We start from the raw sequence: 25,441 nt of genomic DNA, 5'->3' as shown, positions 1-25,441 counted from the left end.
TCTCAGTTTTCAATTTGCTGAATAAATCAAGGAACGCAAATTTTCAAGAGTGGTCATGAGTTTCACGATTCCTTTGACACTGGACTCATCACACACTGTCTAACTTTTGTTTACACAGTCTGCTATTCTCTAGACTGGGACCTACCTAAAAGCTGAGACCAAGTATAACTCACTTTATGTTCCCTAAACTTTCCATACCTGGCATAGCATCTTCCTACACCACAGGAACTAGGTAAGACATCCACTGAAAGCATGTGTGAACCGGCCACTGTAGACAGAGACTAAGAAGCAGTGTACTACAACAGCAAATCTAAATGTGGCTTTGACTTGAAAACTCATTATTCTAATTTCCTGGGCCTCAAGTTTCATATATAGGAGAAGTGCTGAACCAGATCTAAGATTCTCTTTAACTTGGACAAAGTTAGACTGTAGGAACATTTGAAGTTGTTTTCCCCGGAGTAGGGGTCATGTAATTCTTACCCACTGCGGGTGAAGAATGATGGAGAGCCATTGATTTGTTCTCCAAAGATATTCTTGCTTTTCAAAGAAAGCTAATCTTGTTCTCTTTGGTTGTCAAAGATGTACCCTGTTCTTGTTATATAATAACTTTAGGCAATCCCATTTGAAGGTTCTGCCTAACATGAAAGCACTTTATCCTAAACACAGTGGAGGAGAAATCTGGCTAAACTGATCATCAAGAAAAAAAATCAGGAGTTCCCCGGCTGCTTAAGGAATAGGATTTTGGGCTTTCACTGCTGTGGCTCAGGTTCGATCCCTGGTCAGTGAACTGAAACCCCACAAACTGCAACTTAAATTTATTTATTATTATTTTTTTCCATTTATTTTTATTAGTTGGAGGCTAATTACTTTACATCATTACAGTAGTTTTTGTCATACATTGAAATGAATTAGCCATGGATTTACATGTATTCCCCATCCCAGTCCCCCCTCCCACCTCCCTCTCCACCCGATCCCTCTGGGTCTTCCCAGTCCACCAGGCACTTGTCTCATGCACCCAACCTGGGCTGGTGATCTGTTTCACCCTAGATAATATACATGTTTCAATGCTGTTCTCTTGAAACATCCCACCCTCGCCTTCTCCCAGAGTCCACAAGTCTGTTCTATACATCTGAGTCTCTTTTTCTGTTTTGCATATAGGGTTATCATTACCATCTTTCTAAAGTCCATATATATGTGTTAGTATACTGTAATGGTCTTTATCTTTCTGGCTTACTTCGCTCTGTATAATGGGCTCCAGTTTCATCCATCTCATTAGAACTGATTCAAATGAATTCTTTTTAATGGCTGAGTAATATTCCATGGTGTATATGTACCACAGCTTCCTCATCCATTCGTCTGCTGATGGGCATCTGGGTTGCTTCCATGTCCTGGCTATTATAAACAGTGCTGTGATGAACATTGGGGTGCACGTGTCTCTTTCAGATCTGGTTTCCTTGGTGTGTATGCCTAGAAGTGGGATTGCTGGGTCATATGGCAGTTCTATCTCCAGCTTTTTAAGAAATCTCCACACTGTTTTCCATAGTGGCTGTACTAATTTGCATTCCCACCAACAGTGTAAGAGGGTTCCCTTTTCTCCACACCCTCTCCAGCATTTATTGCTTGTAGACTTTTGGATAGCAGCCATCCTGACTGGTGTATAATGGTACCTCATTGTGGTTTTGATTTGCATTTCTCTGATAATGAGTGATGTTGAGCATCTTTTCATGTGTTTGTTAGCCATCTGTATGTCTTCCTTGGAGAAATGTCTGTTTAGTTCTTTGGCCCATTTTTTGATTGGGTCATTTATTTTTCTGGAGTTGAGCTGGAGGAGTTGCTTGTATATTTTTGAGATTAATCCTTTGTCTGTTGCTTCGTTTGCTATTATTTTCTCCCAATCTGAGGGCTGTCTTTTCACCTTGCTTATAGTTTCCTTAGTTGTGCAAAAGCTTTTAAGTTTCATTAGGTCCCATTTGTTTATTTTTGCTTTTATTTCTAAAATTCTGGGATGTGGGTCATAGAGGATCCTGCTGTGATTTATGTCAGAGAGTGTTTTGCCTATGTTCTCCTCTAGGAGTTTGATAGTTTCTGGTCTTACATTTAGATCTTTAATCCATTTTGAGTTTATTTTTGTGTATGGTGTTAGAAAGTGTTCTAGTTTCATTCTTTTACAGGTGGTTGACCAGTTTTCCCAGCACCACTTGTTAAAGAGGTTATCTTTTTTCCATTGTATATCCTTGCCTCCTTTGTCGAAGATAAGGTGACCATAGGTTCGTGGATTTATCTCTGGGCTTTCTATTCTGTTCCATTGATCTATATTTCTGTCTTTGTGCCAGTACCATACTGTCTTGATGACTGTGGCTTTGTAGTAGAGTCTGAAGTCAGGCAGATTGATTCCTCCAGTTCCATTCTTCTTTCTCAGGATTACTTTGGCTATTCGAGGTTTTTTTGTATTTCCATACAAATTGTGAAATTATTTGTTCTAGTTCTGTGAAAAATACCGTTGGTAGTTTGATAGGGATTGCATTGAATCTATAGATTGCTTTGGGTAGTATAGCCATTTTGACAATATTGATTCTTCCAATCCATGAACACGGTATATTTCTCCATCTGTTTGTGTCCTCTTTGATTTCTTTCATCAGTGTTTTATAGTTTTCTATGTATAGGTCTTTTGTTTCTTTAGGTAGATATACTCCTAAGTATTTTATTCTTTTTGTTGCAATGGTGAATGGTATTGTTTCCTTAATTTCTCTTTGTTTTCTCATTGTTAGTGTATAGGAATGCAAGAGATTTCTTGTGTTAATTTTATATCCTGCAACTTTACTGTATTCATTGATTAGCTCGAGTAATTTTCTGGTAGAGTCTTTAGGGTTTTCTATTAGCTCTAGTAATTTTCTGGTAGAGTCTTTAGGGTTTTCTATGTAGAGGATCATGTCATCTGCAAACAGAGAGTTTCACTTCTTCTTTTCCTATCTGGATTCCTTTTACTTCTTTTTCTGCCCTGATTGCTGTGGCCAAAACTTCCAAAACTATGTTGAATAGTAGTGGTGAGAGTGGGCACCCTTGTCTTGTTCCTGATTTCAGGGGAAATGCTTTCAATTTTTCACCATTGAGGGTGATGCTTGCTGTGGGTTTGTCATATATAGCTTTTATTATGTTGAGGTATGTTCCTTCTATTCCTGATTTCTGGAGAGTTTTAATCATAAATGGATGTTGAATTTTGTCAAAGGCTTTTTCTGCATCTATTGAGATAATCATATGGTTTTTATCTTTCAATTTGTTAATGTGGTGTATTACATTGATTGATTTGCGATATTAAAGAATCCTTGCATTCCTGGGATAAAGCCCACTTGGTCATGATGAATGATTTTTTTAATATGTTGTTGGATTCTGTTTGCTAGAATTTTGTTAAGGATTTTTGCATCTATGTTCATCAGTGATATTGGCCTGTAGTTTTCTTTTTTTGTGGCATCTTTGTCTGGTTTTGCAATTAGGGTGATGGTGGCCTCATAGAATGAGTTTGGAAGTTTACCTTCTGCAATTTTCTGGAAGAGTTTGAGTAAGATAGGTGTTAGCTCTTCTCTAAATTTTTGGTAGAATTCAGCTGTGAAACCATCTGGTCCTGGGCTTTTGTTTGCTGGAAGATTTCTGATTACAGTTTCGATTTCCTTGCTTGTGATCGTTTTGTTAAGATCTTCTATTTCTTCCTGGCTCAGTTTTGGAAAGTTATACTTCTCTAAGAACTTGTCCATTTCTTCCAAGTTGTCCATTTTATTGGCATAGAGCTGCTGGTAGTAGTCTCTTATGATCCTTTGTATTTCAGTGTTGTCTTTTGTGATCTCTCCATTTTCATTTCTAATTTTGTTAATTTGGTTCTTCTCCCTTTGTTTCTTAATGAGTCTTGCTAATGGTTTGTCAATTTTGTTTATTTTTTCAAAAAACAAGCTTTTAGCTTTGTTAATTTTTGCTATGATCTCTTTAGTTTCTTTTGCATTTATTTCTGCCCTAATTTTTAAGATTTCTTTCCTTCTACTAACCCTGGGGTTCTTCATTTTTTCCTCCTCTAGTTGCTTTAGGTGTAGAGTTAGGTTATTTATTTGACTTTTTTCTTGTTTCTTGAGGTAGGCCTGTAATGCTATGAATCTTCCCCTTAGCACTGCTTTTACAGTGTCCCATAGGTTTTGGGTTGTTGTGTTTTCATTTTCATTCATTTCTATGCATATTTTGATTTCTTTTTTGATTTCTTCTATGATTTGTTGGTTATTCAGAAGCGTGTTGTTTAGCCTCCATATGTTTGAATTTTTAATAATTTTTTTCCTGTAATTGAGATCTAATCTTACTGCACTGTGGTCAGAAAAGATGACTGGAATGATTTCAATCTTTTTGAATTTACCAAGACTAGATTTATGGCCCAGGATGTGATCTATTCTGGAGAAAGTTCCATGTGCACTTGAGAAAAAGGTGAAGTTGATTGTTTTGGGGTGAAACGTCCTATAGATATCAATTAGGTCTAGCTGGTCCATTGTGTCCGTTAAAGTTTGTGTTTCCTTGTTCATTTTCTGTTTAGTTGATCTATCCATAGTTGTGAGTGGGGTATTAAAGTCTCCTACTATTATTGTGTTACTATTAATTTCCTCTTTCATACAAAAATTTTTTTGACTGCACCACGAAGCATGCAGTTATCCTAGGTCAAACCCACACCCTCTAAAGTATAAGTGCAAAGTCTTAAAAACTGGATTGCCAGGGAATCCAGTAAGTTAATTTTAATAAGTTTTATTTAATTTTAAAAATTAATTTAAAATTAAAATAAATTTAAATTTATTTAATAAATTTAATAATTTTAATCCAGTAAGTTAAATTTAATATCAGATTCAGCAGTCAATCCCACATTCTCCCTTTGCAGTCTTATGCTCCAGTGATCCTGAACTTCCCTTGTACTCTTTCTTTACTTTAGGCTTTTGTATCTACTATCCCTTCTGACCATACAATGTCAGGTCCCTTCATTTCTCATCAGAGGTATGCCCCTCAAAGCCTTCTCTAACATCCTAAGTCTGGGTTAGAAGTCTGCTACCAGAGCATCCTGTATGTCTTGTTTTACCTTTGTATCCCCATCACTTAGCACAGTTCCTGGCACAGAGTAGGAACTCAAATATTTATTGAACACAGCTTGGTCTGGTCTGAGTACCTTTTACAACAGGTTCCTTCAATCTGTGTGGAAAGGATGGAGTTAAGAAAAGGATGGAGTTAAGCAAGTCTACATACACTGAGAGAACCCCTTTACATCGGGTTCTACACAATTGTCTAAGGGTCCTGAAAGGCAGGAAATGTATTTTCTTCATCTCCATACCTAACAGCCCTAGCACTGTATTTTACACATAGTAGGCATAATAATAAAAACAGCTCCACTTATTAAGTGCCAATTTTTGTATTTGTATTTTGTATTTGTCCCAAATACTTTATATAAATTTTATCTTTAACCCTTACAAAAACTGTTGTTGTTATTGTTCAGTTGCTAAATCATGTCCAACTCTTTGCAACCCCATGGACTGCAGGCTTGGAGCCTGCCAAGCTCCTTTGTTCATCAGGTTTTCAGGCAATAATACTGGAGTGGGTTGCTATTTCCTTCTCCATCAAAAACCCTGCATTGCAGGTTCTATTAATCCTAATTTTGTAAATAAGGAAACAAAGACCCAAACAGGTAGAGCAATTTATCTCAGGTCACACAGTCTGTAAATAGCAGAGCCAAGATTTGAATACAGATCTGCATAAGACCGAAATTTATTCTTTTTTCCTGCTGAAGTAACTGTTGAATTGAGGCAAGGTCTGGTCTGCTTGACAATTTGGAATACTTCAGAGAGAAGACAGGAATAGAAAACTAGAGAGGAGTGTTGCGCTGAGCTGAATATAGCAGGAATTCCTTGCAATGATTTACAGAAAACTGAATTATGGTCAGTTTCTGACCCACTAATGAGGATGGGCGGGGTTGGGAATCCTTGGCAGCAGCATGGGACCAATCACCAAAACCAGATCCAAGGCATCACTCCCAAAGAGGAGCACAAGAAGGGAGCCTGGTGAGTCGATCTCCTTTACCCCCTGACGACCCTCAGGTCTTTGTTAGATTTTAGGGTTACCCATTGGTAAGCAAACACTATGATGCTATAGATAACTCAAAACCATTGAAGGTTTGGAAACCAAGATCCAGCAGGAATCTTAAAGGACCTAGGTTTGTAAGGAGGGATTTAGTGAGACAAAATTTTCTAAGAGCTGTGAGATAGCTGAATGTCCTAATCAGCTTATTTTTCTGAATCATTCAACCTTACTAGTCTGGTGAAGTACCAATAGTAAAGGCTAAACAGCCAGTCAGAACTGGGTCTGAGGAGAATGCCCTGTTTGTCCAGTGGTTAGGACTTGGCACTTCCCCTGCCGGGACCTGTGTTAATCCCTGATCGGGGAACTAAGATTCTGCAAACCTTGTGTGTGGCCAAAAAAAGAGAAAGTGAGTTTGAATCCTAGCTCCATCAATTAATAGGTATATGACCTTAGTCAAGCCACTAAACTTTCTTGGGCCTCAGTTTTTATATACATAAAATCTAACTAGTTGTATTCTTACCTTACAAGATTAGAGATATTTCTAAAGGTATATTGCCATTCACTAATAAAAACAAAGTACGCAGTCAAACAAAATGATATGGTCTCTAAGGATTTAAATTCCACCAGAGAATGACATGCCATTCTATGGGATCACCTCTAACACACATACATGTTCCCAGCACCATCAGTGCCATGGTTTTACTTGGTTAAAAAAAGATTGGCAAATTAATATGATGTGGACTTATTTTATAACCAAAGAAACAGTTCATACCTCCTTTATGCCAAACTTTGAAGACCAGAGTTTGTTGTGGGTCCAAAAGAAGCTCTTTCGAAAGCCTAGTAAATAAAACAAGCACCATAAATTAACCGTGTAGGAAGCTTCTCTAGTATGAAACCCAGACTTGAAGGCTATCTTAAAGTTTGCAAATCACTTTCCTTTCAAGCTCATGATCATCTTCTAGGATATATTTTTATCCTCTAAAAGCAGGGGATGGAAGTTCAGAGAGGTGATGTAACTAGTAACTTGTCAAGAACTGAAAACATGCAACCCGGATGTGGTATTCTTTCCCCCAACACCCGTGGCCCCCATTTTATTGGAACAGGTAAGGATTGTTCTCATATCTCATCGTGGTAGGTGGAGGCAGTGAGAAGAGAGGAAAAGAATGTTTATTGAGCACCTACGCTGGGCTTAACCCTCTGATCGCCTACCTTTGGAGGCAGATTTGGTATTTTAGATAAAGTACTGGCCACTATGGCCAGAATTTCTGTAATTTCCAGTAGCTCACCACAGACATCTTCTAGACATCTTCTCACTACTGAATTGTCACTGCAGTTAGAGTTCCTGACTCAGGTCAACCTCTCAAATTTCAAAAACACTGAACATGTGAGCAACCGCTGAGACTCAACTAGGTACATAAACACTGTGAGAAAATAGCAGATCAGATACCATGTGTGTGGCTAGTGCTGGTGGACAAGAATTAAATTTTACAAAAGGCAATGCAGTGTAAAGATAATATTAACAACAATTAGTAACAGAACTCACACTTTTAATTATGATGAAACAGGTAACAGCAGAAAAGGGAGGAGAGCCCTGTGCAGCTGGCCTCTGTGCCAGCCCCCAACCTCTGAGCTGCAGGCCATGTGGTTGACAGGACTCTTCCACCTCCTCTGTTTTTGAGCTTTCAAATCAGATCTGGCATTTGTTATGTACCTACCATGTACCATGAGGTAATATTTCTAAATTTCATATAATTTGGACCTCATAAATTGACCTCACAATTACCTCAATTTTTACAGATGATGAATCTGAGGCTTAGTAATGTTATATAACTTGTTCACACAGTTAGTGAATGACAAGAGATGGGGTTGGAGGCCAAGTCTCTCTAGTTTCAAAGCCCAGGCTCTTCCTACTGCATCAGAAATCTTTCCCAAAGATGCATAATCTATAGCCTTTCCGGAGATCTCCACCTTCTTCACCTAGATAACTTGTATACATTCTTTCACATTTAGCTGAGGTGTCTATAGGGACTGTTTTAATCCATTGTCTTTAATTCCCACTGCCCAAGAATACAGCAGAGCAAATAGGAGGACTTCATTGAATAATTTTTGAGTTGTACTGAGTGGAGCTAAAAAACACACGACAATACCTTTAAACCACCACTAGCTGTGAATTCATAAGCACTAGGATTAAATAATTGTTTGATAAAGAAAGCATTCTCCAAGTCTGCTCAGTATTGTAGTGTCTGTTATATGCCTCACTTTGTCTGTCTCTTGGAATAGAAAGCAGATTCTGGAAGGCTGATGGTACATCATAAAATACAAACCTTGATTGCTGTTGAAAATTCCAGATGGGGGAATCTGTGTTTTCAACCACCTGGGTGTAGATAGGAGATGGCTCATCAGCTGTTACAAAGGATACACAACAACTGGGAATTGATACTTTCCGCTGTGTCAAGGGGCTCCCTGAAATAGGAAACAGTGAAGTGACTAAACTTTAGGCTACCAAAAAAGAATGTGCTGGAAGCCCTTCATTATATAGGTACAAGAACCATTCCTATCTTCTACCTTTGGATCTTTGAGTTATCCCGTGTCTGAAATGTTTCTGCTATTGAAACTGTTCTTTCAAGGCTCAGTTCATAAATACCACCCAGCAAGAAACAACTTCTCCCATCTCCTTATACTCTGTGGGATGATGGAAAACACTGGATTAAGAGGAAAAAGATAGAACTGCAAAGAACCCAGACTTAAAAGTCCAATGATCAATGACAGCTCTGCTACACACATTCTGTGTGACTTTGGCAATGTGTGACCTTGGGCAAGGCCTATCTAGGCCACCCCATCTTCAAATGACATGTATGGTACTTAACATCTGGTGGCCATCCCTGGTGGCTCAGTGGTGAAGAATCTGCCTGCCAATGAAGGAGACATGGGTTCGATCCCTGGTCTGGAAAGAGCCCTCATGCTGTGGAGCAATTAAGCCCACGTGCCACAACCACTGAGCCCACGAGTGGCAACTACTGAAGTCTGTGTGCTCTAAAGCCTGTGCTCTGCAACGAGAGAAGCCACCGCAGAGAGAGGCCTGCACGCTGCAGCTAGAGGAGGCCCTGCTCACTGCAACTACAGAAAAGCCCATGAAGCAATGAAGCTCAGCCAAAAATAAATAAAAATAAAATTGTAAAAAAAATTATCACATAGATGGAGTCACATAGTATATAACCTTAAAAATAATAGTAGTAGATAACATATACCACTTGCTGTGTGCCAGCATTTTTCTAGGAACTATACGTGTATTAACTCATTTAATCCTTACAACAAACCTATGAGGAAGATATTATTCTTCTCATTATATAGATGAAAACCGGGGTACAGACAGACTGGCTACAACCTGGTCAAACCAGTTTACAAGCATATTCTTGAAAGAGCAGGAAAAAAAATGATTCTAATAAAATGGCAGTAATCAAAGAATAGCTAATAGAAATCAATAAATTACTAATGTGAAATGTACAGAATAACACTAGTATTACCTTTATCTACTGAGCTATCATCTTAAAAAGTTTTTTTATTTTCGTGAAACTTAACAGTATTACATGGACTGACTTGCTCAGCATCCACCCTCACTTACGTTTACTGTTTTGCATTCCTTTACTGCAGAGATTGAAACGGTCACGACTCTGCTGTGCTAGATGGATACATACTGGTCTCTATGTATTAGATGCCATTATAACAGACTTGGAAGGCAGACGGGAGGCAGAGGACACGTTCCTTTTCCACTTGCTACTGCAAGGATGACACTGAGTTTCCTGCTCAGGGGTTGTGTCCCTGGGTCCCCAGAGGCCAAATGGTAACAGAAATGATTTCCTGATCCCTGGACTGCACTGTTGGCACTGTTATTTCTAACTTAAAAGATCTACTAGTTCTCTCCTAAAAGCTTAGCCTAGAGCCAACTCCCTGAGCCCTTCCAGTACCTTGAAGTACCTTAACATTCTACATTAAACTTCTCTCTGTTTAAAACAGCTGGAGTGAGTTGTTTCTGGCAACTAGACTCTCCCTGACGTAGCTTCCATTTCTCTCTTTCTCAATCTCAGCCCCCTCTCTCTGTCTCCCATTTTTTTAAGTAGGTCTCAAGTTTCTCAACTGATTTCTTTCAAAAAATGTCACAAATCCTCACAGCAAGGGAGATTCTATAATAATCTGTGTCTATGTTTCCCTCACTAAATTAAGAGTCTCTTAAATGCACAGAGTAGGCCCACAGCTCTTCAGAATGGTTTGCAGACTCCCTGCTGCCCTTGGCCTGAGAGGGTTGTCAGGGTTGAAGAGAGACCTACTAAACTTGAGACCTACCAAGAAAAATGGGAGACACAGAGGGAGGAGGAGAGAGAGAAGCGGCCTCGTCCGCGTGCAGTGCACCTGCTCAGGACAGCGCTGAGAGCTCAGCAGAGAGGACACGTGGGGTTCTGAGACAGGACTCCTCGGTTCTGGTGTACTCTGCACTGATTTAGCATGATATATTGGGGCCTTCACTCTGACCCTCTGGGCATCAAGTTTCTTCATCAGAAACATATACTCTCAAATTACTCGATAATTACCTACGATAAATTCTATGATGCTAGATGCCTACCAATACTGCCCAGATCTCTCTCTCATACCTTAACCCTCTCTTTTTAGGTTCACTACTTTTGAGGCTGCTATTTGCTAGAGGCTGTGAAACAGAAGTACTATTTCTACTTTGGAAAAAAAACTGTTCCTTATTCAGTCTTGAACAGAGATACATCTTTCAGCCAAACAGGCGAGTGATAAACAAATCAGCTTGGGAGAGCAAGTCTATCAGGTTTCCCTGGCTCTCCCCTTGCAGCTGGAAATCTGGCTGGGCCTGTTCACCTTCCCTGAAAGGTCAAGTTCTGAAATACTTTTGGAGGCAGCCGAGATGAAAACTGCTATACCTCCTATTGAATTGGGACACACACTGAGAGCAGTTAAGAGGACTTGAGATGAGCCACCTTTACTGTTTAAGAGTCTTCACTGAATTTCCTGTGTTTCACCTACGTGTGGAAAGTAGTAGTTTTATGCATCAAAAATGGTATAATTTCTCCAATGGGATTAAAATAATAACTCCTTATTTTTTTAATTTTAATTTTTAAAATCTTTTGGCTGTACCACACAGCATGTGGGATCTAGTTCCCTGACTAGGGATCGAACCAGTGCCTCCTGCATTGGCAGCTCAGAATCTTAACCACCAGGGAAGTCCCGTAACTCCTTATTTTAGTGTGGGTAAGTTTTCTTATCCACACTAAATTTGAGCTGATAACATCCCTGATAATCACATAAGATGGTATCTCTATCTCTAGTTTACAAACAAAGCAACCAAGGAACAGAGAGGTAAAGTGGCTTGCTCGTCACACATCTGGTCAACTGAAGGTTTCCTAACTCCTGTTCCAGGGATATTCCATTGCAATACTTCTAATTAATTCTACCTGGTTAAAAGAAAAGCTTTCCCTCTGGCCTGGAGTCAATAGATGGAAACTTTCCCTCAAGCAATGCCCAGATTTGTACATTAATAAAAACTTAGCTCAGTTTTGTTAAGCTATCATTAACTGACACCTGCAATGTGGCTTACATGCATAGATGAGTCAGATCTGATTCTTGATCTGGAGGCAGACACAAACAGATAATTATAATACAATAAGATAAAGACTATACCAAGAGCACAGGGGGCTGTGGGAATGCAGAAGGACCCCTAACCCTGCCTGGGTAGCTGAAAGAGAGCCTCTAAAGGCTGATGATACTGAAGATGGTTTTGGTTTTCACTGGGTATAATTTAAATGACCTCAAATCACTTTACCTCTCTGTTCCTTGATGGTTTCATCTGTAAGGCAGGGCTAGAGATACTGGTCATGTCTAGTATAAGTACACAAATCTTATGAGTACTGAAGCTGATTCTTGAAGGTTTCTCAGAGTTTCTTCTAACAAAAGTATCCAAGAAACTCTTGTATTTCAGAACCAGGACCACAGTGGGGACTACATTGTCTCAGGTGTAAGGCATAATTCAGGGCTGTTTACGAAGCCTCTGCATGCAGCTTTGCACTGAAGAGTCATTTGTTTCCTTTATCAGTGAAGACGCCTCTAAGGCCTGAGAGGGGCAGACACACTGAGAGCACTGCTGAAGGCAGGATGGTCAACATGGATATTAAGGAAGCATCCACCCAGGATTTTCACAAGAACTTGGCAATTTGTAGCTGACTTACAGTGTGGGATAGGCTGCCCTCAGCTCCATATGCTCAGAGATGATCTTATAAGACTATTACATTTTACAATTGAGGAAAAGAGAAATGGGTTGCCCAAAGTCACTATACAAGTTAATGACTTAGCTAGGGCCAGAAGCCAGTCTTCTGAATTTCATCCCAGAAGTCTTCCTATTATATCATCATTTGGAAGCACATTTCAGAGAGATGACACACAGGTCTGTACACTCAGAGCCCAGCACAGGGTCTGAGTGAACCATCAATATTTGCGGGGGAAGGCCTATATGGGCCTATCACTGTGAGAGTAGGACTTGGGAGACAAGAAACCTCTGAAAGTGTCCATTCTGTTGCTTAATCTGCCCTGGCTAAACAGAAAGAGGCAAAATAACAAGTGATTTACAGATTTGTAACTCATGCCAGAAATACGAGAGGCAGCGAGTATTGTATTCACAAACAAAAGGACATTATGCCTGCTTAGTTGCATCATGAAGACACAGGTATCGAGATACAGGAATAAACACACAGTCCCTGTCCCCAAGAAACAGGCAGCCTAAGGAGAGACACATTAAGAAACATTTTCAGTACAGAGTAATAAGTGATATGAAGGAGGAAACCTGTGTAGGGATGGTGGTGGAATAAGGAAGTTTTGGGAACATAGAGGAAAGTTTTCTACTAATAGAGTGGTCAGTAGGCTGCAAAGTGTTAGTATCATCTAGTTTACTCTTAAAGGATGAGGAGCAAGTTCACTGAATAAGAGAGAAGGCGTTCCAGGTAGAGAAAAGACCACGATCAAGGGTAACATGATAGAGGATGGGGCACTGGCAAAAAGCGAATTGCCTAATATAAGAAACAGTGAGAGATGAGGTTGGAAAGACTGATTAGGCCACATGGCAGTACTCTGTGTGCTAGGCCACTGTGACTGCAGTGACATGAAGTCAACAAAGTATTTTAACTGGAGAGATGAGGTCACATTTGTTGAACAGACATAATATAATCTCAGTAGTAGAATGAAGAAGATACTGAAAGAGAATACTGTTCACAGCAATCACTGAGAGGGCAATCCCATTAATCTAAGTTCCTGAAGCCTGAACATGCAAGGAAGCAGTGAGAATAGAGAAAAGGTGATATAAAACTTTCTGGGTAAGAGGACATGATCCTATACCTTGTACCGGATACAGCAGGAACTTAATACCTATTTGTTGAATGAATCTACTAATCTCTGCAACTTATCCTCTGTTAAATTCCATATAAGCAACTTTCCTGCAGGAGAGGCGAAGCAGAGAACATATTAAAAGGAGATAAAGGGCATTTGAACAAGGTCTCAGATTCATCTGCTTCCTCATTTAACATTTACTGCTTATGTTATGTGTTAGACACAGTTCGAGGTGTTGGGGAGTTAGCAGTCAATAAATCAAGAAACTGCTGTTTCTATAGGACTTAATCTTTTCCTGGAAAGATGGAAGATAAACAAAATACACTATTTAAAGGCCACAGACAAAAATTAAGCAGGGAAAAGGGACAGGTATTTTTGGGGGAGGCTGTAAGTTTATATGGGTGACCAAGGAAGGTCTAGCTGAGCCAGTGATTTCAGTAAAGCCAGGACAAAAGTGAAGAATGTTCCAGGCACACAGTGAACATCAGATTTAAAAGCCTTAAAGCAGGAGTTTGCCTATACATTCAAGAAAAAGCAAAGAGGCCAGCATGGCTGGAACAAGGTAACAGACAGAAAGAGCAGGATGCTGGCAAGAATTTGGTAACTGGGGAAGGGAGAAAGGAATCTAGGCTAAGAAAGGTGCATGAGCCAGGGACTGGCTTGCTATATATATATTATGACTAGAAGGGAAAGAAAGTCACCATGGTGCCACCACTGTGTCCACAGCCCCTCTAAAATCAAGTCAATTCATCATATCCCCTTATCTGGGTTATCAGCTCTTAAGAGGACAGAAACTGTGTGCCATTTGCTCTGCATTTTCTGTACCTGGCACTGGCCTAGCACAGATTTACTGCTTGCTGAACTGAACTACCATTCTTGCATCATGAGCACAGGACTGGACATACAGTACACAATTACCCTGGTAATACAGAGTGTAAGCAGGACTAAATGATAAACACAGATAAACTGATAAATACATCCTGAGAGGCAGGATGGTAAAGACTCTGTGTACTAGACCAAAGAGCACAGGCTTTAGGTGAAATTAATTCCTTTAGGTCAGGCTTTAGAATTAAAATTCCAGCTCTGTAGAGCTTATCAACTGTGTAACTCAAGTCATTTCAGTTTTGTGAGCTTCAGTTTCCTCATTTATAAAATGGGTATGTACTGTAATCTGCTCATAAAATAATCCTTTGTGGTAAGGATTAAAGTGAAAATCGCTCAGTTTCTTGACTAACTTTGTACTCCATGGACTATATAGTCCATGGAATTCTCTAGGCCAGAATACTGGAGTGGGTAGCCTTACCCTTTTCCAGGGGATCTTTCCAACCCAGGGATCGAACCCAGGTCTCCTGCATTGCAGGCAGATTCTTTATCAGCTAAGCCACAAGGGAAGCCCAAGAATACTGGATACTGGTAAGATATTAAGTGAGATAATTAATGTACAAAAGTGAGAATAGAATTTGTTACAAAGAGATGCTCAATAAATTACTGATAGTTGTCAAGCCATATTTAAAAAATGCAATTTGCTGTCTGAGAAGTTACAAGCATATTTGCTTTTTGCAACATGGAGACAACCCCTAAAATGGAACATAACCATGTTTTTGCACATTAAATTTTATTTTCAATGCGAAAACAAACACCAAAACAATTTTTGCAAAAATCAAGGCTTTTTTGTGCTTTCCTTAAATTCATTCCTTATCAGACTTGTCACAGATGGGCTGCACTGGTAGGACGGTCAAAAAGCGAAAACTGTTTCCTAATTTTGTGACTCATACAGGACCTCAGTATCTCCAATATAGCACAGCAAGATTGTATGTGGAGAAGATTCTGTCCTGAGACAGAATGCTTCAAGGTCTCTGACACACAAAGGTGATGAGAAGGTTGAGAACCTCAGGGTCTTTGTAGAAGCTTATAATTCTGGAAATAACATTTGTTGGTAGTATGGATATGGAGAAATAGAAATAAAAGACAGACAACAGTTACTGTGAGAATGAATTTTGTTTCTGTTCCAAAGTAATAAGGATACGCAGCAGAAACTGAGAGGCAACACAGAATCTGCAGGAGCCAAGCAGGAAGGCCAAATCAGAAGATAAATATTGAAATCTTCTGGACTCACAAAGCTATGGATTTGTAGCTCTCAGAATAATCACACATCTCAGAACTGATAATCACAGCCATTTACAGATGAGAAATTCAAGACACAGAGAGACAATAACTGCTCAAAGTCACAAACATACACAACTTATTGCCTGGAAATACAGGGCTGAATATATTCCTACTAGAATGTAAGCTTCATAAGGGTGCTATTATTGTCATTTTGTTCACTGCTTTATCCCCAGCACCATGGACAGTGCTCACACAGCAAACAGAATATGTTTTGTTGCTTAATGAATGAATAAATGAATGAGACAAGGTCTCTGCTCTTAAATAGCTCCTACCTAGTAGAGAAGAAAATCATGCAAATAATGTTAGCATTAATGTATTGCAATATATGCTATGATAAAAAGGGCAAAAGTGCTAAGAGAGCAAATAGGTCGTGGCCCTTACATCAAGGCAACTATGGTAAATGGTGACGTTTGTGCTGAGCCTTGAGAGAGGAATCGGAATTAAGCAGGCAAAAGAGAAGGGTGATGGCAAAAGGGGAAATTTTAGGAGAGATTATGAGGATGAATAAAAGTAGGGGGAGGGCGAGAAAAATGTAGGGCAGGGGTTCTTTGTACCATGGAGCACTCCGGCCATCTGCGGAGGTCTGTGGGCTGCTTCTAGTAGTAGTTTTTTTTTTTTTTTTTAATGAATAATGTAAAATACATAAGATTACAAAGAAATCAAAGTTAACAAAACATTAAAAAATTGTGACACAGCAATATATGTGTTTTATTAATATATAAGATTAAGCTTTAGGTTTAATAATTACTTTGGTTTAATAACTACTGTGATTTTGCAGTAATGACAGGAATAAACGACATTCCAAGATATCTGCAGTAGCTAAAATGGGATATGAAAATACCTGTGATTTCTATAGTTGACAGCATCACAGGTACTGTTAATATTACTAGGCTTTATTGCCTACACTCACAGTTGGAAGAAATGTTCAATTTTAGTTGCTGCTATGCTACTGTTTAGTCGCCGAGTCATGTCCAACTCTTTGCAACCCCATGGACTGTAGCCCGCCAGACTCCTCTGTCCATGGGATTTTCCAGGCAAGAATACTGGAGTGGGTTTCTATTTCCTTCTCCAGGGGATCTTCCTGATCCAGGAATTAAACCCATATCTCCTGCTTAGCAGGCAGACTCTTTACCACTAGGCTACCTGGAAAGCCTCAATTTTAGTTAGAGGTTAATAAAAATAAAGATGTAATTATTTTCCTATCCAAGATCATCTACCCTGACTTGAATCCTTGGATCCCTGAGGGTTTATAGATCCAGTGCTAAGAATCCTTGGCCCTAGGTGTATACTGAAGAGGGACAAAGTTGGTATGGATAGAGACAAAGGTAGAGATCTAACAGAAATTTCAGAAACACAGCAATTTAATGGATCTGAGGATTTGATGGTGAAAAAGAAAAAGAGGTGTATCTAAGTTGATACTCTGGTTTCTGGACTGAGGAATTTATGATATACAAAATTATAAGGTCCTGAACCTAAGGTCCACTTAGGTTCAGAAAGGCTTTCATCCTGCTTAAACCTTTAGGCTTGAGAAATATAATTATTACTGATTAAGATGATTAGCAATTCCTCCAGACCCTGTCATGATTAGAAAGATTTATGAAGACAGGACTGTAGCCTTCAGAGTCAGATACCTGTTTATAGATAAGTGAGAAGAACATACCTTTCAAGCTTAAGTGCATTGCTCTCTCTACCAGAATGCTGACTGTGAAAGTTCCATCTGACTCAGGAGGGCCCTCCTGGGCTGGGCAGACTTCAGTGGTGGTGGTGTTGCAGGGGACCTGAGTGGAGGCTGGAGACTTCTGGTGGCCATGTGGTGGAGAGAGCTGGATCTCATCAACTCCTCTGGGGACCTGCTCAGACTCACTGTGGCTGCTGCAGTCCATGGAGTCCAGCTCATGAGTGGGCCCAGGGTGTGAAGAAAGAGAGGAAAGAACCACATGAACTCTCAAGGCAGCTCCCGAGAGGTTGGAAGCGTTTCGTCCAAATAGGGGATAAACACCTGCAAGAGGATGGAGGAGAATAAATCGAGGCAAGCAGGAACACTTTCTAAACCTGGAGATGTTCACTGAGGGTGCTTGTGGTCCTCTTTTGTTTGGTAGGGCCATAGGCCCTAACATCCAACTTGCAAAAGAAACTGTGGGGTTAATATACACTGTGAGAGTTTTTACTGTCTCCCCCGCACCCCCCCAACTCTATCTGAAATAATGGAAAGCAATGAGAGGCTGGATTTTAAGCCAAAGCTGAATGACTACCAGGCACAGCTGCCATAGGAGGAATCCATGCGCAGAGGGGGTAGCTAGACTTAAATGACTTCTGGAGTCTCTTAAAAGTTTAACATTTGATGAAATCAAGAGTAGCCTGTCTTTTCTTCCATAAGTCCCACTGTTTCCTCTTCTTAGGCCTCTTATTAGGAATCTGACTTGATGCTCAATTTAGCCTGTTTCACCAAATAAATAGGTTTTGGCAGTAACCCTGAAGATCATTTGTAAGGGAAAGAGGTGGTGGCAGGAGGCAAAAAGAAAAGGGAGTATCTGTTGAGTATTTTTCATGTGCTAGAATCTCAGAGGGGTTAAGTAACCTGGCAAGATGACTTTTCCAATAAGTGGCAGATTTAAACCCAGAGATATAACTTTTCTGGTTTGCTGGGTATTAAAATGAGATTTATTTATAGAGCAGAGGGCACTAATAGTTTCTTCAGAATCTCAAAGTTTGCTTCATAAGACTCATTCGAATTAACAGGGCAGCAGAGGATGAGATGGTTAGATAGCATCAGACTCAGTGGACATGAATCTGAGCAAACTCCAGGAAACAGTGAAGGACAGGGAAGCCTGATGTGCTGCTGCAGTCCATGAGGTCACAAAAGGTTGGAAATGATCTAGCGACTGAACAACAATAAGCAATTCAGGAAAAGACTTTACTGATTCACAGATTGCAATAAGAGAAAGTCTTCCCTGTCTTTTTCTGTTTTTAGGCAACCTGTTTTTTCCCCATGCAATGTGTAGATTATGAGGATTATCACAGGCACAAAATAAGGGCAAGTCATAGAAAGGAAGATACCAAAAGCAACACTGTTAAATCCTTATCCTCAAGAAATTTAATAGTACTTGGAAAGATGGTTGGATGGATGATCAGATGAACTGATTGCAACCCATTCAATAAACATAAAATGCTACACTTTGTATAAGGCCCTTTTACAAGTGGATAAAAAGCTGACAGGAGTGGGGGAGTGGGGAAAGAATTTTTTATGTTCAAGTTCTGATCCTTAAATCTATATTCAGTTTCCCAAACCCACCTGCTTCAGCAGAGTGAAGTTATAAGCCTATATTTATGAACTTTAGTTCAAATGAGCTCTGCATACTTCAAGGATTTTTTCTGTAGTCTCTCTGAAGTGACTCTAGGCCAGTCCAGACAAAATAGGGCACACGGCATTTGACGAGGTGCTCACCAGAGTCAGAATTATACCTATTGGGTCCAGAGAGAATCAGAGAATCTAGGATGATCACCCTGATACTCAGTCCTCCTTTAGCTTGGGCTACCTGCTCAGTAACAGCACAGGAGCACAAGGCTAACAGAGCTAAGATAGGATTGTGACCCAGTTTCTTCAACTGTATAGTGAGGAAAACTACCTTATAGGAATATTAAGGTTTATAAATATGACATTTGTAAAGAGTCTAGTCTGGTCATCTTCAATTCATTCTGTAGCATAGCTGCCAGACTTATTTTTCTACAAAGTAAAGCTGAGTCACTCTTCTATTCAGAACTCATTAAAATAGCTTTCCATAGCTCTGAGAAAAAAGCCTAAACTCTCCTGCTTAGAAGAGGCTTCCCACACAATCCTCCCGCTCACCTCTCTAGCTTCATTCCCCACCATTTCCCAACCTATATATCCTGTGATCCAACAGCACCAAATTACTTACAAGACCTAAAATGTATCAGGCTGCTTCCTCCTCTGTGCCTTCACCCGTGCTGTTCCCATTTAGAAAACTGTTTTCTCCCCCTTTTCTTGACTTATTTCTAAATCCTTTGAAACTCAGGTCAAGCATCACTTCCACTGACATGTCATCCTTGGACCAAAGATCTGTTGTGTCCCTGTGCTCGCTCCCACAGCGCCACTGAGAATCCCTTTTCATAGTTCTTACACTTCACTGTATGTATGTACTACTCTACTCTCCCATTAGACAACGAGCTCATTAACTATTTTTGACGCATCTTTTGAATTTCCAGGGTCATGTACATAGAGCAAATACTGAACAAATGCTTGAAAGAAAAGCACCCATATAGTGCCACTTGCAAAATACTATCTTTTTCCTTTCTGTCTTGTGAACCAGTTAATTACCATGTAGATTTTCTGATTCTAAGATGTGTTGACCAGAGAGAAAGGATATCCTAATCTCAATAGCAGGTACACTTCTCAGTGTATTTAAAAACTAACATTTTAGATTATCATATAGGCTCTTATACATGGGATTAAAGGTAGACCCTAAATTCACTCATTCTTATTTTACATGTATTAACTGAAGATTTAGTGTTCTAGGCACTGTGTTAGGTACAACAATCTGATGAATTTGGATGTACTTTAAGGCTACAAAAGTTCAGAGCCAGTTCTTAGATCTTAGACAGTATACCTTAGACTCCACTAAGGTATAATGTCACTAGATAATGCCCTTCTTAAAGCAGACCTCTTTCAGAAATCTCTTTACTTTCAAGAAGCATTACTAAATTACTATTAATCTTTCAACATGCAATAATGGATAGAATACTTACTAATATGTGACCTTGGGCAGTTACCCAACCTACCTGAGCCTCCATTTTCATGACTGAAAAATGAGTTTGCTATCTGTTTCATAGATTTCTGGGAGTACCAAATAAAATAATGTCAGAGAGGGTGTCTCACATGGTGCTTGTCACAGAACAGAGGCGCTCAAACCACAAGAGCTAAGGCTGTTCATCACTTACCACTGACAGTGAGCGTTCTTGCTGACCTCTCCCCAAGTCTGGTCAAGTCCACATAGGCTGAGCCAATCCAGCTGTCTGTCTGGTGGGGCCTCTCCACACTCTCATTGCCATAAGCCCGCCACACTTGGATCTCTAACCTCTCCTCTCTGAAGTACCAAAGCAGTGATGGGTTCCGAGTGACTTCTGCTCTTTTGGATGCCTTGAAAGTAACCATGACCTGCTTTTTGTTTGTAGATTCCTTAGGCTTCTTGAGAGGGGTCCAAAAGCCTTCCTGATCATACAGCTTGTAGCGGAGGTAGCAATATGTATTCTTATGAATGTGGTTGTGGCCGGCAAGCAGCACGCAATGGATGGGCAGCCAGAGCCTCGGGGTGGAGATGGTGACAGTGGCTGGCTCCTCTTCATCCATCTTGACAAAATCCTTCAGATTATTCTCAAAGCTCCAGCCCAATAGCTCAGCAGCTTCCAATACCCGCTCTCTGTCTCCAGGATGGGTGAAGGAAACCGAAAGCTCCAGACCACCCACAATCTTCTGCATGAGTTCCAAGCCATGAGGCAGGACCCCCTCTTCTGGGAAGATGATAGGATACCATCCTGTGATCCCTTATGAGAGAAAAGGAAGATTTTCAATTATTGTTTTAAAAGTAAAACGGCTAACCCACTTTCTGCCTAAGAGCCACCATCACCCTGGTCCAAGATAGAAAAGAAAACACAAACCCACAGTGCAATGAAGTCTGTTTCATCTGACCACTGAAAGACAATGAAATCAGGTGGAAGAACAACGGTTAGGAGCCAGAAGATCTGAATTTTCTCCTTGGCTCAGCCCAAAATTAGTGGTTTAGTCTGGGTAAGCCATTAATATCTTTTAGCCTTATTTCATTACCTGACAAATGGGAAAAACAGTGCCAATTTTGCCTACAAGACAACATTATTATGATTGTCAAATGAGATAGTGGTTCTAGAAGAGCTTTGAAAGAGAATTAAATGTGAAATATTATCATGATACGATGAGTACAATGGAGAAGGCATGGGACAGGATCAGGAGATCTGAGAGATATCTAGCCATGGGTCTTTTACCAAGGGAACCGCCACTTATTGAACACATACAGAGGACCAGGCACTAGACTTCAAATAAAAATTTTAAATATTAGCTACTTGTTAATGGGTATCTACTATGTGTCAGAAATTCTCTTATACTTTATACATATTGTGCTATAAGTTGCTTCAGTTGTGTCCAACTCTTCGTGACCCTAAACTGTAGCCCACCAGGCTCCACTGTCCTGCTGTTCTCCAGGTAAGAACACTTCAGGGGTTGCCATGCCACTCTCCAGGGGATCTTCCCAACCCAGAGATCAAACCCACCTTTGATTTTCTGCACTGGCAGGCGGGTTCTTTATCACTAGCGCCACCTGAAGCCCTTATATATATTACATCATTTAATTTTCTTGACAAGCCTGTCAAGTTTTGAGGATTCAGTTCAGTTCAGTTGCTCAGTCGTATCTGATTCTTTGCGACCCCAAGAACTGCAGCACACCAGGCCTCCCTGTCCATCACCAACTCCCAGAGTCCACCCAAACCCATGTTCATTGAGTCAGGGATGCCATCCAACCATCTCATCCTCTGTCACCTCCTTCTCCTCATGCCCTCAATCCTTCCCGGCATCAAGGTCTTTTCCAATGAGTCAGCTCTTTGCATCAGGTGGCCAAAGTATTGGAGTTTCACCTTCAACATGAGTCCTTCCAATGAATACCCAGGACTGATCTCCTTTAGAATGGACAGGTTGGATCTCCTTGCAGCCCAAGAGACTCTCAAGAGTCTTCTCCAACACCACAGTTCAAAAGCATCAATTCTTCATTGCTCAGCTTTCTTTATAGCCCAATTCTCACATCCATACATAACCACTAGAAAAACCATAGCCTTGACCAGACGGACCTTTGTTGACAAAGTAACGTCTCTGCTTTTTAATATGCTGTACAGGTTGGTCATAACTTTTCTTCCAAGGTGTAAGCATCTTTTAATTTCATGGCTGCAATCACCATCTGCAGTTATTTTGGAGCCCAGAAAAATAAAGTCAGCCACTGCTTCCCCATTTGTCTGCCATGAAGTGATGGGACTGGATGCCATGATCTTAGTTTGTTTAATGCTGAGCTTTAAACAAACTTTTTCACTCTCCTCTTTCACTTGCATCAAGAGGCTCTTTAGTTCTTCTTCACTTTCTGCCATAAGAGTGGTGTCATCTGCATATCTGAGGTTATTGATATTTCTCCTGGCAATCTTGATTCCAGCTTGTGCTTCCTCTAGCCCAGCGTTTCTCATGATGTACTCTGCATATAAGTTAAATAAGCAGGGTGACGATATACAGCCTTGATGTACTCCTTTTCCTATTTGGAACCAGTCTGTTGTTCCATGTCCAGTTCTTTTTTTTTTTTAGTTCTACCACTTTATTGCTACCAACCCATCTCCCTCCACCCTCATGCACACATGCTCAGTCATGTAATCCCATGGACTTCAGCCTGCCAGGCTCCTCTGTCCATGGACTTTTCCAGGCAAGAATACTGGAGTGGGTTGCCATTTCCTTCTCCACCATGTCCAGTTCTGCTTCCTGATCTGCATACAGGTTTCTCAAGAGGTCAGGTGGTCTGGTATTCCCATCTCTTTCAGAATTTTCCACAGTTTGTTGTGATCCACACAGTCAAAGGCTTTGGCATAGTCAATAAAGCAGAAAGAGATGTTTTTCTGGAACTCTCCTGCTTTTTTGATGATCCAGCGGATGTTGCCAATTTGATCTCTGGTTCCTCTGCCTTTTCTAAAACCAGCTTGAACATTTGGAAGTTCACGGCTCACGTATTGCTAAAGCCTGGCTTGGAGAATTTTGAGCATTTCTTTACTAGCATGTGAGATGAGTGCAACTGTGCAGTAGTTTAAGCATTCTTTGGCATTGCCTTTTTGGGATTGAAATGAAAACTGACCTTTTCCAGTCCTGTGGCCACTGCTGAATTTTCCAAGTTTGCTGGCATATTGAGTACAGCACTTTCACAGCATCATCTTTCAGGATTTGAAACAGCTCAACTGGAATTCCATCACCTCCACTAGCTTTGTTTGTACTGATGCTTCCTAAGGCCCACTTGACTTCACATTCCAGGATGTCTGGCTCTAGATGAGTGATCACGCCATCGTGATTATCTGGGTCATGAAGATCTTTTTTGTACAGTTCTTCTGTGTATTCTTGCCACCTCTTCTTAGTATCTTCTGCTTCTGTTAGGTCCCTACTATTTCTGTCCTTTATTGAGCCCATCTTTGCATGAAATGTTCCCAGGGTATCTCTAATTTTCTTGAAGAGATCTTTAGTCTTTCCCATTCTATTGTTTTCCTCTATTTCTTTGCATTGATTGCTGAGGAAGGCTTAAACAGGACAATAACCCATACTTTACAGACGTGCAAATGAAAGCTCAGAGACCTTCCCAAGTTGTTACAGCTACTAGGCCATATAGTTAGGCTTTGAATCCAGGTATAGCTGGCTTTAAAGTCTACAATACACCTATTATAAATTTATAATATCTTATCTAGAATCTTCAGCATCAGATTTGTTTACAATTTTACAAATTTTCAGATTTTAGAAATTAATATGGTACATAAATTGAATACTATGTACTAGTCAGTGGTCACGTAGGTCAGGGGTTGGTAAACTTCTTCTGTAAAAGGGCAGATGGTAAATATTTTAGGCTTTTTGGCCATATAGTCTCTGTTGCAGCTATTCAATTGTGTTGTAGTGAGAAAGTTGACATAGATGATATGCATATGAATGGGCACAATGTGCTCCAATAAAACTGTATAATCAGGAAGTGGCCTAAGTCAGAAAATAAAGACTAAACAGTTGGTGTCAGGTTTGGCTGCTTAACTAATTAAAAAAAACATAATTTTCTGAGCTTTTTGGATTTCATAATTATGTAAAGCAGTTTATAGACTGGTATAATAGTCGCAGCAATTTTCTGAGATTTTATTAATTAAAATTACAGATGAGAAGATTCAGACTTATTGAGATGAATTTGCCAAAGGTCACTTACGTTGTTATGACTTAAGGCATTTAATTTTGGGGGGCCTTCCAAGTTTTCACTTATAAAATGAGGATGCTGAAATAAGAATGTAGATCTTCGAGACTCTTGACTTTAGTCTAAAAACCTACAGCTTTGGTTAGTAATTTCTCATCACTGGGTATTAATTTCCTCACAACCAAGTGGTTCTTAACATTATTTGGTCACAGATCCCTTTGGCAGTAACGAAAGTTGGCCCAGAAAAATGCTCAAATATAAATTACACAAATAATTTCACACAATTTTAGCACTTAGAACTGCTGCATGGTATCATTCCTCTGGCTCTGTGATTCTATAATTGAGATTTCTGGCAGGAGGAAACAAAACCGAATGTTCACTTTAGAATAATTGACTATAAGGACAAATGCTACATTCTAAATTATCAAAAGGTTTATTTCCAAGTGGTTAAATTTAATTTGTGGAGATGGGATTTCTCGGATGGTGCCTATTTTCTGACAAACTCTGTACTAAGTTTCAGAAGGAAAGAAACCATGTGGCCAGACCTGTGCAGAGATCTTTTATATGTATAACTTCATTGAATGCTTCACTAATCCTGCAAAGATCTTATTACTTCCATTTTTAGAGATTCCATTTAGGGAGCTGAGAGATGAAGTGACTTGTCCTAGATCACAAACAGTGACAGAAGTGAGATTTGAACCCTTTATCAAGTTGTAGTGACTTCTTTCTGGCAGGCACATAGTATTTGCTTATTGAGTGTTGTTCAAATTTCAATTCACAGTTAAAACTGG

General features: G+C 40.0%; 1 protein-coding gene across 8 annotated transcripts in view; it reads right to left on the bottom strand.

Moving 5' to 3' along the window:
• C2CD3 (C2 domain containing 3 centriole elongation regulator) overlaps positions 1 to 25,441 on the bottom strand; it is a 123,964-nt gene that overhangs the window by 33,121 nt on the left and 65,402 nt on the right. For 7 of the 8 annotated variants that reach the window (XR_002311300.2, XM_070473260.1, XM_070473261.1 and 4 more), the window contains 4 exons: positions 20,602 to 21,204; positions 17,306 to 17,644; positions 8,412 to 8,550; positions 6,860 to 6,924 (listed from right to left, as the gene is read on the bottom strand). Coding sequence is in view for 7 of the 8 variants with exons in the window: in XM_070473260.1 (XP_070329361.1) it covers positions 6,860 to 6,924; positions 8,412 to 8,550; positions 17,306 to 17,644; positions 20,602 to 21,204 (1,146 nt within the window). In the remaining variant the exon portion in view is untranslated. The remainder of the gene's footprint in view (positions 1 to 6,859; positions 6,925 to 8,411; positions 8,551 to 17,305; positions 17,645 to 20,601; positions 21,205 to 25,441) is intronic. The other variant, XM_070473262.1, reaches the window with a different exon arrangement.

The sequence above is a fragment of the Odocoileus virginianus genome, chromosome 10 (genome assembly GCF_023699985.2).
Source record: "Odocoileus virginianus isolate 20LAN1187 ecotype Illinois chromosome 10, Ovbor_1.2, whole genome shotgun sequence".
In the NCBI taxonomy this organism is placed as follows: Eukaryota; Metazoa; Chordata; class Mammalia; order Artiodactyla; family Cervidae; genus Odocoileus; species Odocoileus virginianus.
Note: the sequence above shows the minus strand (reverse complement) of the source record. Positions and strands in the feature narration are given on the sequence as shown.